Source organism: Lipotes vexillifer, unplaced genomic scaffold, assembly GCF_000442215.2.
Source record: "Lipotes vexillifer unplaced genomic scaffold, Lipotes_vexillifer_v1.1 scaffold375, whole genome shotgun sequence".
NCBI classification, from domain to species: Eukaryota; Metazoa; Chordata; class Mammalia; order Artiodactyla; family Lipotidae; genus Lipotes; species Lipotes vexillifer.
This window is the reverse complement of record NW_006791636.1, coordinates 538,015-556,157: the sequence shown is the minus strand read 5'-3', so window position 1 is coordinate 556,157 and position 18,143 is coordinate 538,015. Positions and strand designations below refer to the sequence as shown.

General features: G+C 41.7%; 1 protein-coding gene across 2 annotated transcripts in view; it reads left to right on the top strand.

The window, feature by feature from the left end:
• The first annotated feature begins 2,385 nt into the window (after positions 1 to 2,385).
• Positions 2,386 to 18,143, top strand: part of UBE2D1 (ubiquitin conjugating enzyme E2 D1) — a 36,477-nt gene continuing 20,719 nt past the window's right edge. Inside the window, exon 1 of one of the 2 annotated variants that reach the window (XM_007464474.1) lies at positions 2,386 to 2,663. In XM_007464474.1, the coding sequence (XP_007464536.1) occupies positions 2,640 to 2,663 (24 nt within the window). In that variant the 5' untranslated portion in view covers positions 2,386 to 2,639. The remainder of the gene's footprint in view (positions 2,664 to 18,143) is intronic. The other variant, XM_007464475.1, reaches the window with a different exon arrangement.

Below are 18,143 nucleotides of genomic sequence, written 5' to 3'. Positions count from 1 at the left end.
CTTCCCAGTGTGCCCGGCGGGGCGGGGCGGGCGCAGGCTCCTTCCCAGAAGCAAAAGCGGAAACAAAAGAGTCTCGCCGGCCTCCCCGCCCGCATACTCGCGCACACTCGCGTTCGGGCACCCTAGGAACGGGCACCGGCACCCGGAGCGAGCCGGAGAGCGGCGAGCTGGGGATTCACCCGGCTGAGCCAGCCGAGGAGCCGGCGAGCCGGGCCCGCGACGACCCCACGCCCCCGAGCCCCGCAGCCGCCCCCAGCCGGCCGGTATCCCCGCCGCCCTCCCTGACCCATGGCGCTGAAGCGGATTCAGAAAGTGAGTGCCGGGGCCAGGCCTGGGGCGGCGGGGCGGGCTTCGGCCCCCTGCCCACGCTGACCCCGGCGGTGGCCCCTAGAGACGCGCCGCGAGGGAACGAGAAGGGAGGATGGGCCGGGGCGGGGACCGGGGGCCAGAGACGCCGGCGGGGCCAGCGGGCACCCGACAGGTGAGGTGGGAGCAGCGGCAGGTCCCGTGTGCTGGAGGTGCCTGGAGGCAGGGGGCCCGCTGTGCGCTCGCGGCGGAGCTGAGCCCCGAGCCCGGGCTGGAGAGCCTCCTTGGTCTCCAGACCTTCCCGCAGTCTGTGCTGCTCGGTCACTGCTGAATTTTGCCCTACACCCGGCTAGTTTTGGCCCTTGTCATGCTGCTTTCTCCACGCTGTTTCTTAAGCCCGTCCTCTTTATGTGCTTGCCTCCCCGGGCTCCCGGGAGGGCCTGGGCCTGCAGCCTTCCTCCGCGGAGCTGTTGGGTTTGTTCTTTCTCTCCTCTGCGGTTGGCTGTTGCTCAGATGCCCGAATGGTGTGGAAAAGCTCTTTTGGGGCCGAGAAACCAGGAGAAACCTCCTGCCTCTTCTATTTTAGTGCCTCTCCTGCTGCCACTTTAGGTCACATAGCTGTAGTGAAAACATAGTTGCTGATGCACAACAAGATGACCTCTTGGCTGTGATTCATCATGAGTCAAGCCAAGCAGGTTTTTTTTCCCCTCGTGATAAACTTATATGTGAAGTTTGAGACACAACAGAAACTGCCACAAATTAAATTGTTTGGTGCTTTGACACATGGCTATAGAATGAGGAAGAAATGTGTATGTTCATTAAACAAATATTTATCCATCCCAACTCAGTGTTAGGAATATCTTCTCTTGCATAATGTTTATTGCTACAGTCTCTAATGTGAACATATTACAAAACTGAGGTTGGGGCATTTTCTTTCTCTTCACTTTTATTTCTTTTTGGGTTATCTCCTCTGTTCACTGACACAAGGTTTAGGTTTTTACTGTTATGGTTCGTGTGGAGAACACTGAGAATTTGTTTTTTTTAATGGGTAGTGCGTTCAGAAAGTTAAGCCAACAGTGGACAGCATGTTTTGCAAAGAATTTCAAAAGAAATCCTACCAAATATTTGTGTCAACTTTTTCAGGCATGAATCCACAGAGCAGTGATAGAGACGTGAGACGTATACATTGTATTCTTAGTTACCCTTGGTGTCATCTTCTGGTACAGAGGACAGCAACTTTCAGACCCAGCCAGTTTGCCGGGGGTGGGGGAGAGGTCAAATACTAAATCTGTGAAATACTGTTATTTTTTTGTGCCTTTTAAGGTTCCTCTCACTACAATACACATAGCTAATGATCAGCATTTATTGATTAATGTGTTTTCTGATTTGAAGATAATGCAGTTACACATTTTTTTTCATGTAGATAATTCCCTCCCGAAACGGGGCACGAACCCGCGTCTCCTGCATCGGCAGGCGGACTCTCAAGCACTGCGCCACCAGGGAAGCCCTGAAGGCAACTTTTAATGAGCACACAAGTTCCTAAGAATTGGGGGAGTGAGGAGTGCGAGTAGACTATGTGAATTGAGCAGGTATTGTACTGCCAACGGAAAAGAAGGAGCCAAGAGTGAGGACGAAGCTCAGAATTCAGAGTTCCAAGGAGGAGCAGGCATGCGAGATTAGCGTCGGACAGAAGAGGCGCCTTTTGAAACAGAAACTAAGGAGGTAAGTAAGGCGTCATAACTGGAATGAGTCTGTGCATGCGTGAGAAATTTAGGCAATTCATATATTTGAGAACAGTGACATCTGTAAAGGTAAAAATAACAAGACGAGCTGTAGCACATATTCGAATCCGGTACATGTTTTTCGAGCTAATTTGTTATCTTCATTTTACAGATTGGGAACTCCAGGTTCAGTACCTTGATCAAAATCCAATTGCAGGGACCAACTCCAGAGCCGGCAGCTCTGAACCCACGCTGTGGGTCGAGGTCAGCGGTGAGTAACCAGCCCGGCCCGGGGCGGCGGCCGAGCAGGGCGCAGAAACTACACTTCCCAGTGTGCCCGGCGGGGCGGGGCGGGCGCAGGCTCCTTCCCAGAAGCAAAAGCGGAAACAAAAGAGTCTCGCCGGCCTCCCCGCCCGCATACTCGCGCACACTCGCGTTCGGGCACCCTAGGAACGGGCACCGGCACCCGGAGCGAGCCGGAGAGCGGCGAGCTGGGGATTCACCCGGCTGAGCCAGCCGAGGAGCCGGCGAGCCGGGCCCGCGACGACCCCACGCCCCCGAGCCCCGCAGCCGCCCCCAGCCGGCCGGTATCCCCGCCGCCCTCCCTGACCCATGGCGCTGAAGCGGATTCAGAAAGTGAGTGCCGGGGCCAGGCCTGGGGCGGCGGGGCGGGCTTCGGCCCCCTGCCCACGCTGACCCCGGCGGTGGCCCCTAGAGACGCGCCGCGAGGGAACGAGAAGGGAGGATGGGCCGGGGCGGGGACCGGGGGCCAGAGACGCCGGCGGGGCCAGCGGGCACCCGACAGGTGAGGTGGGAGCAGCGGCAGGTCCCGTGTGCTGGAGGTGCCTGGAGGCAGGGGGCCCGCTGTGCGCTCGCGGCGGAGCTGAGCCCCGAGCCCGGGCTGGAGAGCCTCCTTGGTCTCCAGACCTTCCCGCAGTCTGTGCTGCTCGGTCACTGCTGAATTTTGCCCTACACCCGGCTAGTTTTGGCCCTTGTCATGCTGCTTTCTCCACGCTGTTTCTTAAGCCCGTCCTCTTTATGTGCTTGCCTCCCCGGGCTCCCGGGAGGGCCTGGGCCTGCAGCCTTCCTCCGCGGAGCTGTTGGGTTTGTTCTTTCTCTCCTCTGCGGTTGGCTGTTGCTCAGATGCCCGAATGGTGTGGAAAAGCTCTTTTGGGGCCGAGAAACCAGGAGAAACCTCCTGCCTCTTCTATTTTAGTGCCTCTCCTGCTGCCACTTTAGGTCACATAGCTGTAGTGAAAACATAGTTGCTGATGCACAACAAGATGACCTCTTGGCTGTGATTCATCATGAGTCAAGCCAAGCAGGTTTTTTTTCCCCTCGTGATAAACTTATATGTGAAGTTTGAGACACAACAGAAACTGCCACAAATTAAATTGTTTGGTGCTTTGACACATGGCTATAGAATGAGGAAGAAATGTGTATGTTCATTAAACAAATATTTATCCATCCCAACTCAGTGTTAGGAATATCTTCTCTTGCATAATGTTTATTGCTACAGTCTCTAATGTGAACATATTACAAAACTGAGGTTGGGGCATTTTCTTTCTCTTCACTTTTATTTCTTTTTGGGTTATCTCCTCTGTTCACTGACACAAGGTTTAGGTTTTTACTGTTATGGTTCGTGTGGAGAACACTGAGAATTTGTTTTTTTTAATGGGTAGTGCGTTCAGAAAGTTAAGCCAACAGTGGACAGCATGTTTTGCAAAGAATTTCAAAAGAAATCCTACCAAATATTTGTGTCAACTTTTTCAGGCATGAATCCACAGAGCAGTGATAGAGACGTGAGACGTATACATTGTATTCTTAGTTACCCTTGGTGTCATCTTCTGGTACAGAGGACAGCAACTTTCAGACCCAGCCAGTTTGCCGGGGGTGGGGGAGAGGTCAAATACTAAATCTGTGAAATACTGTTATTTTTTTGTGCCTTTTAAGGTTCCTCTCACTACAATACACATAGCTAATGATCAGCATTTATTGATTAATGTGTTTTCTGATTTGAAGATAATGCAGTTACACATTTTTTTTCATGTAGATAATTCTAATTTTGAAGCCACACTCATCATCTTTGCCATGTCTTGTGTACTTATTAATGATGATGTAATGTTGGCTCACATTTGAGGTAAACACATTTTTCCAAGGAAGTCCATTTCCTTCTTCCCTAGTTTTGAGAATTTTTCACAAGACTTTGCACATCCAGTAGCTTTTAAATAGCGTAGAATTTGTCCACAGTAAGTAGGCATTCAAAGAAAATTGACACTATTTGTAAATATACTGGGCAATTATCAATCACCATGCTAAGCCAATATATTTGGCTTATATTTATAATATGGCATATATGAAAATCTTATTTTTAGTAGCTATTGGTTATTATTAGTTTATAACAGAGTTGTCTGTAAAAAAAAAAGAAAAATTTGGGATCACATAATACCTCATCTCTGCATATCAATCTTTGGCTTTTCTTCTCTGTTATCAGAAAAGTTAACTTGTACAAATCTCTTTTCCAGCCATTCTTTCAACTTCAGGAGGCATTTTATTTGATTCCCCACTTTTCCTCTTTCTTTACCTACATCCTTGACTAGAAGCAAATTCCAGGGGAGCTGGGCTGTTTGCCATATGAACAGTTAAGTTACAAAGCTGTCTTTGATATCATCGGTTTACAGATTCTTTTTGAATCTTGCATGCTTCAACAAAAGAATACGCATAATTAACTTTCGGCCTTTCTTTTAAAATGTAATAAAGTAACACTGTCAGGTACCTTCCAGGTCATTGGGTTGTGATTTTCCTGTACCTACAGTGGCAGGCTTTAGAGCTGCAGAACCTTAAAGAACTCTGCACGAGTGGAGTGGGGTGGAGGGCAGGGGAATAGCTTACAGGCAGTGGTCCCCAACCTTTTTGGCACCAGGGACTGGTTTCGTGGAAGACAGTTTTTCCATGCGGGGTGGTAATGCGAGCGATGGGGGGGGATGGTTCAGGCTGTAATGCGAGCGATGGGGAGCCGCAGATGAAGCTTCGCTCACTGGCCCACTGCTCACCTCCTGCTGTGTGGCCCAGTTCCTAACAGGTGATGGACCGGTATCCGGTCCGCCCTTGGGGGCTGGGGACTCCTGTTATAAGGTAGTGTATCAGAATCACCTGTGGGACATTTTCAGACTGTCCCCACTGCTGTAAATGGAGAGATGTTGAATCCCACAGATGCGCTGGGGTGGAAAGAAGGTTGTGAACCACTGACTGACGTTCTAGTCTACTCTCCTTATTAGAGAAGGAGCTTGAGGTTTGGAGTGGAGTGCTTTGTCCAGGTTAATCTCTTAAGAAGGGATTTGGCATGTTTTTAAAAGTTCATAACTTCACTTCATCTGAAAAGATTAAAGATAGTTGAATTAAAATTGTATGAATATACAAAGCATGTGGATATGAGTGCTCAAAATATATTTTTATGCTGGAGTATGCTAAATGATTTAATACTCTGATTTAGACATCCAATGCCAGTTTTGCATTTCGGCTCATAAATTTACACACCCATGCCCTATTTTTAGACACAATGGAAGATGTTGTCACAGTCACCTGAGTCACTAAAGGGAAAATATTTGAACAAAGTCTGAGGAAAGATCCCCTAAAACATGTCTGAAAAAAGAGGGCAGTTTTTCAGCTGGACCTTTATTATTTTCTAGAATTAATTTTGAAGTGTTTATTCTATGAATACTATTTTCATACCTTGGTAAACTTTTTGGAAATCATTTTTTAAATAATTAATTAATTTTTGGCTGCATTGGGTCTTCATTGCTGCGCGTGGGCTGTAGTTGCGGCGAGCGGGGCTCTTCTTTGTTGGGTGTGTGGCCTTCTCATTGTGGTGGCTTCTCTTGTTGTGGAGCACGGGCTCTAGGCTTATGGGCTTAAGTAGTTGTGGCTCGCAGGCTCTAGAGTGCAGGCTCAATAGTTGTGGTGCATGGGCTTAGTTGCTCCGTGGCATGTGGGATCTTCCCGGACCAGGGCTCGGCACACAGGCTCAGTCATTGTGGCTTGCAGGCTCTAGAGTGCAGGCTCAATAGTTGTGGTGCATGGGCTTAGTTGCTCCGTGGCATGTGGGATCTTCCCGGACCAGGGCTCGAACCCCTGTCACCTGTGTTGGCAGACAGATTCTTAACCACTGCGCCATCAGGGAAGTCCCTGGAAATAATTTTTTTAATTATAAATGTTATATCACAATACTGAATGTCTTGAAAACCTGAAAGGGAAAAAAAAGAAAGGAAATTCTAACACAGTTATCATCTTAGTATATTTCCCTCTAGATTTGAGTTTTGTTTTGCAAATATAGCAACACAGATGACTATTCCTCAGTGTATAGTTCTGCTGCCAAAATGGAATATTTGTATTTTTAATAGTCAATTTAAATTAAAATGTATATATAAATATAAATTAAAATACTTTATAAGTATTCTGGGGCTTCCCTGGTGGCGCGGTGGTTGAGAGTCCGCCTGCCGATGCAGGGGACACGGGTTCGTGCCCCGGTCCGGGAGGATCCCACATGTCGCGGAGCGGCTGGCCCCGTGAGCCATGGCCGCTGGGCCTGCGCGTCCGGATCCTGTGCTCCGCAGCGGGAGAGGCCGCAACAGTGAGAGGCCCGCGTACTGCAAAAAAAAAAAAAAAAAACTTTATAAGTATTCTGAACTGTTGAATTTTTTGATTTGTACACTTTGGCATTAAACTATATTATGTCAGTCTAGAAAACCTTAGGATACTTCAAAAAAACAAACAGAAAAAAACCCCCAGCCCTTTGTGGATGGAGCATCAAATGGGAGAAGAAGCTCTGGTTTCTGTTCCTGGCTCTGTGACTTACCAGCTTGTTTCCCTATCCATACAGCTGCTGATAAGTACAACCAGCATGTATAATATATAATGGTTCCTCTGTGCTAGATACTGTATTAAGTGCTTGACATATATTAATTGATTTAATCATTAGTGGGCCCAAGAGGTAGAAACGATTATTATCCCCATTTTACAGGTGATAAAACTAAGGCATAAAGATGTTGAGTAATGTACTCAGAATCACATTTTGTAATTGTAAGTGGCAGCACTAAGAGTCCAAACCAGACAGTTGGCTCCAGAGTCCCTGCTTTTAACTATTTCAGTATATCCAGGTAGACTCACATCTTCTACCTATTGTGCTTAAACTGAAGGACATAGAGTCAAATGAGTTTATGGATGTAAGTGTTTTGCAAACTGGAATATTCTGTACAAATGTAATGTGGTATTATAATTAAGACCTTGGCATATTTAATCATTTTCACTGATGTATCACTCAGCTTGTTGATTATGCATTGTAAGTTTTTGCTCTGAGGTAATGTGCACTAGACCCGTTAACATGGTAAAAGAATAATGTAACTTTGGTCATCTTTATTCCATCACTTAAAATGTTTCTCCTCCAAAAGGATTTAGAAAAATTGGTGTAATTCATAAATGTTCTGTCAAAAGTATCATTTCATTGTGAGGTTTTCATTTGAGAAAATGGTTTACGAATTGATCTAGCTATTTAGTTCCTATAATGGCTTTGAATAGTAGTCAACAGTTCAGATTACACAGATATATTAGAAAGACTTTCAGATTACAAGATTAAGTCTAAGACTCCAGGTTCCTTCAGTAAAAAAGGATATGACTTCTAAAAACATTTTAAAAAGAAAGAACACACTATTCATGATTCTTGGTAGATAAATGGTTTGCCTCAAGATGAAAGGAAGAAAGTGTTCTTTTTCTAAAAAGCCATTGTATGCATTTTTCTGCTTTTAAATCTTTGTAATTAAATTCAATCTTCCTTTTGCCGCCAAGATCATATATTTTTCTTCCTTTATCACAACAAAGGTGTAAAAAGATTAGATAACCTATCCTAGTTTAAAAGTTCTGAGGTTCCTTCTCTGTGGAAATAAATAGCGTAGATCTAATAAGGCTGTTTATGCCTGCTTTAGGAAGCCAAGCACATGTTATAAAAACCAAACCTAGCAGGATGTGGGATCGCTTCCAGCAAAGCAGAATAGCATCCTTATTCATTTTAGTTCCCTGAAATACATGTAGGAAATGTATTTAATGAGCACCGCTAATCAAAATGATCAGCCTAATACTTTGCATCAAACTGAGTTAATGGTTGTCTGTAATGTATTAGCTCCCCCCACCCCTTTTTTAAAAAGTGGGTAAACCGATGCTATGTGTAATTTAAAAATTAAGTATTGAGATACTTGTCCTCTCTCCTCTTAACCCTGTATGCTGGATTAAAAAATACTGGAATATATAATATAACCCAGATTTGCAGGGTTTCAGGATTGGAAGGGTCCGCAGACCACCTCAGAACAAATGAAGGCCAAACAGGTTCTGATTCTGGCCTTCTTTGATCTAGATGGCCTCTGAGAAGCTGAGGGTTTTTTTCTGCATTTAATTTGGTCTTGGGATGAATCTGTGAAGGTTCAGTTACATACATTAGACAGTAGTAAGAGGCTCCTATGTTCCAGGAGTTGTCCGTAGTATGGGGAGGAAACCATCCTGAAAAACTCCATCTAGCACTGCCTGTTGGATCACACCATGCTCTGCAGCTTCCTGTCTTTCCTCTTTCTGGATGTTTCCCCCACTGTTCTGTATTCATATTATCCTGTTTGCGTGGCTCTTCTCCTTCACTGACAGCAGATTGCTTATTAGATTCCTAGTCTTCTTTCAGATTTAGGAAAGCCTTTCTAACTGGGGTGAGGTGGAGGGTTTGTTCACCTTAAACTTCATTAGCAGTAAAATTAACCTGATGGTTCTCACTCCAGGTGGCCACCCTCCTTTTGTGAGTAGTTTGGATTGCTCTAGAGGTAACCCAGCAGACTTGGTGGCCTGGTTTGTTCTTCTCTAAACCAGTAAAACTCTTTTTTTTTTAATTTATTTTTTAAAATGTATGTTGATTACACTATTTTTTTAAATAAATAAATAAATTATTGGCTGAGTTGGGTCTTCATTGCTGTGTGTGGGCTTTTTCTAGTTGCGGCGAGCTGGGGCTACTTTTCATTGCGGTACACAGGCTTCTTATTGCGGTGGCTTCTCTTGTTGCGGCACCGGACCCTAGAGCACGCGGGCTTCAGTAGTTGCAGCACACGGACTCAGTAGTTGTGGCACACAGGCTTAGTTGCTCCGCGGCATGTGGTATCTTCCCGGACCAGGGCTTGAACCTGTGTCCCCTACATTGGCAGGTGGATTCTTAACCACTGCGCCACCAGGGAAGTCCCATAAACTAGTAAAACTCTTGCCTGTGTTTTTGCTTCCCCCAAGTTTTGATGTGTTGTATTTTCATCTTCATTTAGTTAAAAATATTTTCTAATTTCCTTTTTGTTTTCTTTTTCGATTCTTGAGTTATTTAAAAATATATTATTTATTTCCTAAATAATTGGGATTTTACAGAGTTCTCCGTTATTGATTTCTAATTTAATTCCATTGTGATCAGAATATCTGTTATTATTTGACTCCTTTAAAATTTTTGAGGCTTGTTTTATGGCCCAGAATGTGGTCTCTGTTTTTTACTTACACAATGATAACGTCCTTCCGGTTTTCAGCATAGCTTTTCAATGAACAATGTTCAATAATTTCTAGTCTTCATTTTGCCAGTGTCCGTTTGGTGTCTGTACAGCCTAGGCTATGTTTAAGTAATGAATGCCAAAGTAAGACATTTACACCTTGCCAATGTTTTAGTGTCTTCTCGCACTTTTATGAGCTTTCAGAGCAGGGGTGACAAAATCAGTTTAGGGGGACACAAACTGCATTTTAAAAAATGGAATAGAAAACATTAGTGCTCTGGGTATAGTAATGGTGTTGTTTCATGAAATCTTTGTTTTAGTTATGTATATGTATTCCTGTGCGTGTATGTGTTATGTGTACTAGGCTGTGGTATATAATATTTTTCTTATGATGACTTGCTGTAAGGAAAGTTTGAAAATCACCGTCCCATAGCATAAGATCTTTAGGTAAAATCACTATTGTCAAAAATACATGTCATACATATATGTGTACATATGTATATATAGAGAAAACAAATGAACCTATATACATACATACAAGCACACATACACAGATATAGATTCACACACATTGTAAAATGTTCTAGTCTTAGAACGTTTCTGTTTGATACAAACTGTCAATGCTCATTGTTTTCTACTACAAGTAGCAGCATTTTATAGTCACTGATGTACAACTGCAGTATTCAAGAATAGTACTGGGTGATACTAAGAGAGATTAATTACTTTATTATGAAAATACTTATTAAGTACCTACTATGTGCCAGTTATTAGGGATAGAACTGTAAGAAGGTAAACATTTGGTACATATTGGTAGATAGGTTTGTGTTTTAAGTGGGTTTTGAGAAATAGTGCTTTTTCCCTGAAGCACCATCTTTCTTGGTTACTTTGTTGGTTACTATGAAATAAATAGTAACTTTTGATAATTTAGCACTTAAAATGTTGTGTTGCATGTTCCATCGTTTGTCAAAATTCTATTATGTATGTAATTTCCTCTCATGTTTTTCTCGCCTTTCAGAGTGTCTTTGAACACAGACCCTCTCAAAGCTTATGAAGTAGTGTTCATTTCTAACCATTTTTAAGAAAGAAGGCTCCTGGGAAAAGATAATAAGAATTCCTTTTCATTTCTTCATTTGTCACACTTTGTTTCTCTTGAGCATGACTGAAAATGTGCAAATGTCCTTCATTCAGTACTGGAGTATTGTTGGCTCCAATGTCGACTGAAAATAATGTGCTCTAGTTATTACAGCCTTGAGGTGAGTATTGTTTTGGAGTGGGAGGAGTGCTGGAGTGGAAGTCAGATGGTCTGAGCCTGTGTCCTGGCTTTGGCTTTGTGACCTTGGCCAAGAAACTCATAGTCTTTATTTTCTTTATCTAGAAATATAATGAGTTGAACTAGATAACTTCTGTGCTCTTTTCTGACTTACAATTTTAAGCACATCTAAATAATGTTATTTGCTGTTTTCCTTTTGTCCAGCAAACAGCAAAAATGGTCACAAAAATAAATATTGAGCAGTGACACTGTGCTCTACTACTGCATGAAACTTGAGTTAAAATTATATTTATTTTAAATTGTCAGAATTGAAATAAATGTGGGCATCTTAATGTATAATATAAGATGAATGAGTCTCTAAAGATATATTTTCGATTAAAGAGCATTTATTTGAGATGCAAATAAGATGTATTTCTGTTTTTGTATGGGTAACATGATGTGCTTTTCTAATTCCATTTAGCATCCGTTTCAAAGGTATCTTTTGTACTTAAAAGATTATTTTATCCATATATTTAGACAGCTGCCTTACACAACTGCTTTACATGTAGTAGATTTTTTAGATTCAAGTTAATGCACTTATAGAGCACCTTATGTATATAAGGCATATACAAAATGTGATAAGGAGATATATGGAAAAGCAAGGTATAACCAACATTATCTAAGAAATTTTAAACTAGTAAGGATATGAGATGTACCATAACAGCTAGGTAGACTTAGGAAAGTACCATAAGGAAAATACAACATTTGAGCAGGAGGGGAGTCAAAGGTGGGAGAGGCCAAATTTATTTGGGGGAAATAAGGAAAAATTATACGGAAAAGGTGGAATTGGATATAGGTTTGGAAGAATGGGTAGCATTTTTTAAGACAGGGAAGCTAGGTTCATAGAGGAAGCTACAGAAATGAAGGCACTGGAAAGTACGTGGCTTATTTGGAAAGGAACAGATAATCATGCTTTTGGGAAGCATTCAGAAAATATTAGACCATAAAAGTTCATACTGTGGAGGGCCTTGAAGACCCATGCTGACAAATGTGTACTTAATGCAGGAGTTGGGGGATGCCATTGAAGATTTTTGAGTAAGGAAGAAACATTCTTAATCCTATTGCTAGGTATACATTCTTGCCCTCATAGAACACAAGATTCTTTACTGTTTGGAGTTATAGATTTGTAGTACATCACGAAAAGGTAAGTACAAGAGTGCCCTGGGAATATAGCAGGGACCCTTTGGAGGGTTCAAGGAAAGCCGCCCTAAGGAAATGATGTTTAAGATGAGATATGAAAGTGAAAGTTGGGGGGGGGTGATTAGGAGTCTTCTATCTAAAAGGAAATCATGTTTGAAACTAGAGACAAGACAGCATTTTGGGGAATTGAAAGTCACTGTGACTGGTGCAGAGAATGTTGGGGGAAAGTGTGGGGCTAGAGAGCAGTCAGATCCTGGAAACCATTTTAAGGATTTATAAATCTTCTATTAAGGCTAATGGAAAAACATTGAAAGGGTTTGACATGGTACTTCAAGAAGATGATTTTGACCACAGTGTGTTGGTAGAGAAGTAGGAGGACAGCAGGTCAGTTAAGACAGCATTACACTTGTTCAAGTGAGGTCCAGGAGGGTCTGAGCCAGCCTGGTGGCAGAGGGCATTTGGAAAAGGGGGTATGTGAGGAAAATTGTGGGTGTTTGTACCACCTGGCCTTTTTGAATTGGTCTGACCCACCGTACCTCCCCCTGCTTGGCCTTTCAAGTCAAATCTCTAAGGCTCAGTAATCTGGGCAGTCTCTTCAGACCCCTCCATCTACTGACCAGTTCTTTAATAGTGTCTCCCCAGTTCACACCTTTGGCTCTTTATCCTGAAATGTCTCTCCTCTGGCTTTTCTCCAGCCCTTCTGCCCTTTGGACCTCAGTTTTTCTATAGGATGGGCCTCCTTCTAGAGCCCTTTCAGTGGGAGGATCTGGACTAAAGGAGAATCTAAGCAACTTGGTACTGATTCGTATAGACGATGGGGCATGAAGGGAAGAAGGAATCATGGTGATCTCAAGGTTTAGAGTTTGGGTTCCTGGAATAAGTGCATTTTTACCATAATACTTCATAAAGTAGATTCAAATACAATTTTTTACTGGGATACCTTGGATTTGTCTAAAATATATTTTTATTTATGTAATTCCTATGATGGAAATATTACATATAAAGGGAGGTTGTTGAGTCTTCCCTTTAAAAGGAAGCCATGTTTTAAATTACAGGCAAGGTAGCATTTTGGGAAATTGAAAGGCATATTATGGCTGCTCTAGAGAGCATTGGGAGAAAGTGGTTTCAGATCTGAGACATTGGGTAGATAATGTCCGTAACCTGACCTCAAACATTTATTCTAAATTGTGCTCTTTATAGTTCAGATTTAATAAATATTACTTTGATGTGGCAAAGTCAATAGTGTCATTGCTTTCTTCATCATCTTCCTTTTGTGTGGAATTTGGCTGCATTATCATCATTATTTTTAATAAACAGCCTTTGCCAGAGATACCTGATCCAAAGAGACAGCGAAGCAGCCAGGACCAGTTTATTGAAGTGAATTTGGTTCCTATAACTTAATTAATTGGATGTCATCAGCATTTTGAAGTCTTCAGGAAAGAATCTTTACAGTTTAAAATAAAGATTTTTTAATTCAAGGGTTTAGAGAGGTTCTGTATTCAGAGACATTTCTGAGAATTGTTTGACATCTCCCTATTGAAATAGCTCTAGTCAACTGGATAAGGAGATCAGAGTCTGAATTATAAGCCCATGAAGTGTTTATTTACAGACAAACCAATTATAGCTCATATATCCCTTTAGAGACAACATCAAAAATGCAATCCAGTAAGAATCACTGTCTTGTTTTAGAAGTTTTGATATAAAGATGGTTGTGTCACATTAATTAATTGCCTGTTGAGCCAGGATTTTTGAAATAATGCTTTCATGTGCTTTGGATTCAGTAATTTAGATTTTGGACTGTAAGTCAGTCACTATGCATGGGCTGTTTAATGTCCTTTACACACACCCAGTGGGGTATATATTACGTCTATTATGGAGATTTAGACTTTCTGAATGTTGAAACTAGAGAACAACAAAGCATTTTCAGTCTGGTCAGCACAATTTTTTAGAGAATATTTACTGCATAGTGTCATATTAAGTATGATGGTAAATAAGGAAACTGACTTGTTAGCGTTCCTTCTCCACTGTTCAGATTGGCCTGTTACCCTTCGGGGAGCTGAGAGATTAATGCAGGCCTCTCTGCTCTTACATTCCCTTCTTTGTTTCCTTTTATTTGTTTACTTTCTTTGAATTAGGCTGCCTCATCTACTTTTAGATTTTAAGTCCCCTAGAGGCAGGGACTGTGTCTAGGTTGGTTTTATGGAAAACACTCAGCATATTGTGGGGATGTTATAAACATGCCATCTGTGTCAATTTAAAATTCAGTTTCAGGCCTCTCAGAACTTTTCTTTGTGTCTAGTTCGATATAGAAATCTGAACTAGACTAGAGGTGCTTAGCCATGTAAGGCTATATAAATTCCTTAAGTACATGTTTTTGTGGACTCATAGTGCCAGTCTAGGGACACTATCTAGATAGGGACAATATCTTGTAATCTGCCTTTCATTATTGTATCTTGTATTTTTATTTTGAAATTTAATTAGTTTTTTTATGAGTGTCAGATTGGAATAGAAAACTGCTTCATTGATACAGACTATCTGGGGGCATACTTTCACCATATTGATGATATTTATTGCATGGTCTATGTTTAAGTATAAGATTGGTTTGTTTTAAGCTTATTTTGTTTAAAAGGAGAAGACAGAAGTTAAAACTATGTATTTCAATTTTCAATTTAAAAAGCCACCCGGAAATGAAATTGAAAGATACACAAAATACATGTATACACACAGCATGTTTACTATAACGAGTTCTTTTCATATATGGAGTTATAGCTAGTCTCATTATTTGATAGCCGTCTTTTACATTATATGATTTCTCTCTATGTAACTGGTAGTAGAATTGCTGGGTCATGTTCACCTTTAATGATTACTGTCAGATTTTTCCTCTTCCACCAGTGACATATGAGAGTTCCAGTAGCTTCACATCTTTGTCAACATTTGTACTTTTCTTCTTTTTAAATTTTCACCATCCTTTGGAGGTTGTAATGACATAGTATTTTGGTTTTAATTTGCATTTCCTTGATGACTAATGAAGCTGCGGCCCTTCCCGTATGCTTGTTGGCCATTTGGATACCCTCTTTTGTAAAGTGCTTATTCAAGTCTGTCTTTGAAAAATTGATCTATAGGAATATATATTTTTTTAACATATTCTGGATGTGAGCAAAAAAAAAAAAGTTCATTTTTTTGTATAGTTTGAGGTGGGGGATGTCAAGGTTCTTTTTTTTTCTTTTTTTAAAAATAAATTTATTTATTTATTTTTGGCTGCGTTTGGTCTTTGTCTAGTTGTGGCGAGTGGGGGCTACTCTTCATTTCAGTGTGCAGGCTTCTCATTGCAGTGGCTTCTCTTGTGGAGCACAGGCTCTAGGCATGTGGGCTTCAGTAGTTGTGGCACATGGGCTCAGTAGTTGTGGCCTGTGGGCTCTAGAGCGCAGGCTCAGTAGTTGTGGCGCACAGGCTTAGTTGCTCCGCAGCATGTGGGATCTTCCCAGACCAGGGCTTGAACCCATGTTCCCTTCATTGGCAGGCGAATTCTTAACCATTGCACCACCAGGGAAGTCCCTTTTTTTTCTTTTTATATATGGATACCCAGTAGACCTAGCACCACTTATTGAAAAAATTTTTCCTTTCCCCTCCACTAGAATGTCACTGTGTTCACTTTTAACTTTTGAATTCCAAGTTTGCCATTTTCTTTCCATTTTCAGCACATTGATGAAGTTAAAATAAGTGCTCATGGTACCACTCAGATGTCAGACACCATCACTTTTGCTTCTACATCAGAGGTGCTATTTGTTTATTCAAAACAGTGATAATATCCTAAATTGGGTTTAAAGGATATGCTGTCCATTTTTAAAATGTGCAGCTTTCTGTAATGGAGCTTTGTAGAGCCCCAGGGAGCACCACTCACATTGAAATCTATGTGAATGGCGCCCCTTGGAGTTGGCACACATGGCCTGTGGGGCAAATGCAGCAGCCCTGAGTGTTGCTTGTAATAACTGGCAAATTATAAAAAAAAACAAAAACAGAAACATGATCTTGGGACTTCCCTGGTAGCACAGTGGTTAAGAATCAGCCTGCCAATGCAGGGAACACGGGTTCGAGCCCTGGTCCGGGATGATCCCACATGCCGTGGAGCCAGCTAAGCCCGTGCACCACAACTAATGAGCCCGTGTGCCACAGCTACTGAAGCCCGCGTGCCTAGAGCCCGTGCTCCACAACAAGAGAAGCCACTGCAATGAGAAGCCCGCGCACCCCAACGAAGAGTAGCCCCCGCTCTCCTCGTCTAGAGAAAGCCCGCAGGCGCCCAGCAATGAAGACCCAATGCAGCCAAAAATAAATGAATAAATTAATTAATTAAAATAAATAAGTAAATAAAACATGATCTTTTTCTATGCTCCAGCAATCCACGTTTTAACAAATGAGGGTTATTTGTGTTCGAATACTGTGGTGCACCACAAGTTTAAAGGGGTGGAGTAAGAAAGAAACTCTGAGGCGATCCATGTGGCTTTTCAGAATTTCCCAGCTCTTACAACCTTTTAATGTTTCATATTTGAGTTTATTTTTTATTTAGAAAGTAGTTTATTAATTTAACAAAAAAGAAAGAAAGTAGTTTGTGTCAGTCAAGATATTTTATACCAGTTCCTTCCTAGATCACACTTCTGTCCTAGGAGAAACTTTCTTTCTAGGACTCCCTTGAGTGATCTAAACTTTAATGAACACATTCATAAGGTGACCCTTGAGGCTAGTAGCTACTCTTACATGTATTTTCTTGGAGGCACAACTACTTGTAAGTTTCTAAGGATCCAGAGGACCTCTTTCCTATATCTTTAGGGTTGGCCAAAAAGTTCATTCAGTTTTAAGTAAAAATAAAAGGCATGTTTTTCATTTTCATGAAGAACTTTATTGAACAATGGATTCACTAACCGAACGAACTTTTTGGCCAACCCAATATATCTTATAAAGTTACTTTTTTCCACAAATAAGTTCTCCTTGAATTTCATGCCCCAGTTCAGTCATCAACAAATGTGCCTGACTAGTGACTTGTGAGGATTTTTATTACTATCATAATCTTATACCATTAAAAATAAATGTTTAAAGCATTGGAGTTGGGACGAGAGTATAAAATCAGTCATGATCCCTATTAGAAAGGATGTGGAAGTGCTTAATAAACAAACTCCTGCTATAATTAGTTCAGCTGGTTAAATTGAGCTTGGAACAAGTAAAAAAAAAAACTCAGTCCATGCCACAGACTGCAGCTCTGAGTATGCATAGCTCTGTCACCAAGGATTGCCAGTGTTTGGAAGACAGCTTAACTTTGAGACTAGGTGAGCTCAGCACAAACCCCTAACTCCTCTTGGAAAAGCAGCCCAAAGCTATGTCCTGAAAGTAGGTCAGCAGCATCTTAAATAAACAATAAGGATGGCATATTTAGAGTTTTGAGGTCTTCTAAATCAGAAGAACCACAACAGAAAAGACTCACAAGAATTTTGTGTGGCTTTGGACACTTTGCTAGAATATCATACATTCTGTAAACTGAAAATAGTTGTGGCAGTAGCATGTGTTTTTGATACCTTAATGATTAATATTCTTTTGAGGTTCATTTCTAGATGTTATTATATGTTATTTAAAAGGCCACCCCAGTCTTTTTTAAGTGACCTGCACTATTCTCTCAACACCTGTTATTAAGATTTTTTTTATTATATGCAGTCCACATATCTACATAGGGGAGTAATTAATTCTGATTCTACTGCCAAATCTAATCATTTACATTTTTAAAAATAAACTTATTTATTTTATTTATTTATTTTTGGCTGCATTGGTCTTCATTGCTGCGCATGGGCTTTCTCTAGTTGCAGCAAGCAAGGGCTACTGTTTGTTGTGGTGTATGGGCTTCATTAGTTACGGTGCACAGGCTCAGTAGTTGTGGCTCGCAAGCTCTAGAGTGCAGACTCAGTAGTTGTGGCACACGGGCTTAGTTGCTCCACGGCATGTGGGATCTTCCCAGACCAGAGCTTGAACCCGTGTCCCCCGCATGGGCAGGCGGATTCTCAACCACTGTGCCACCAGGGAAGCCCCTGCATTTCTAAAAAATAGAAATTTTAGATATCTGTACTCTGCTGATCA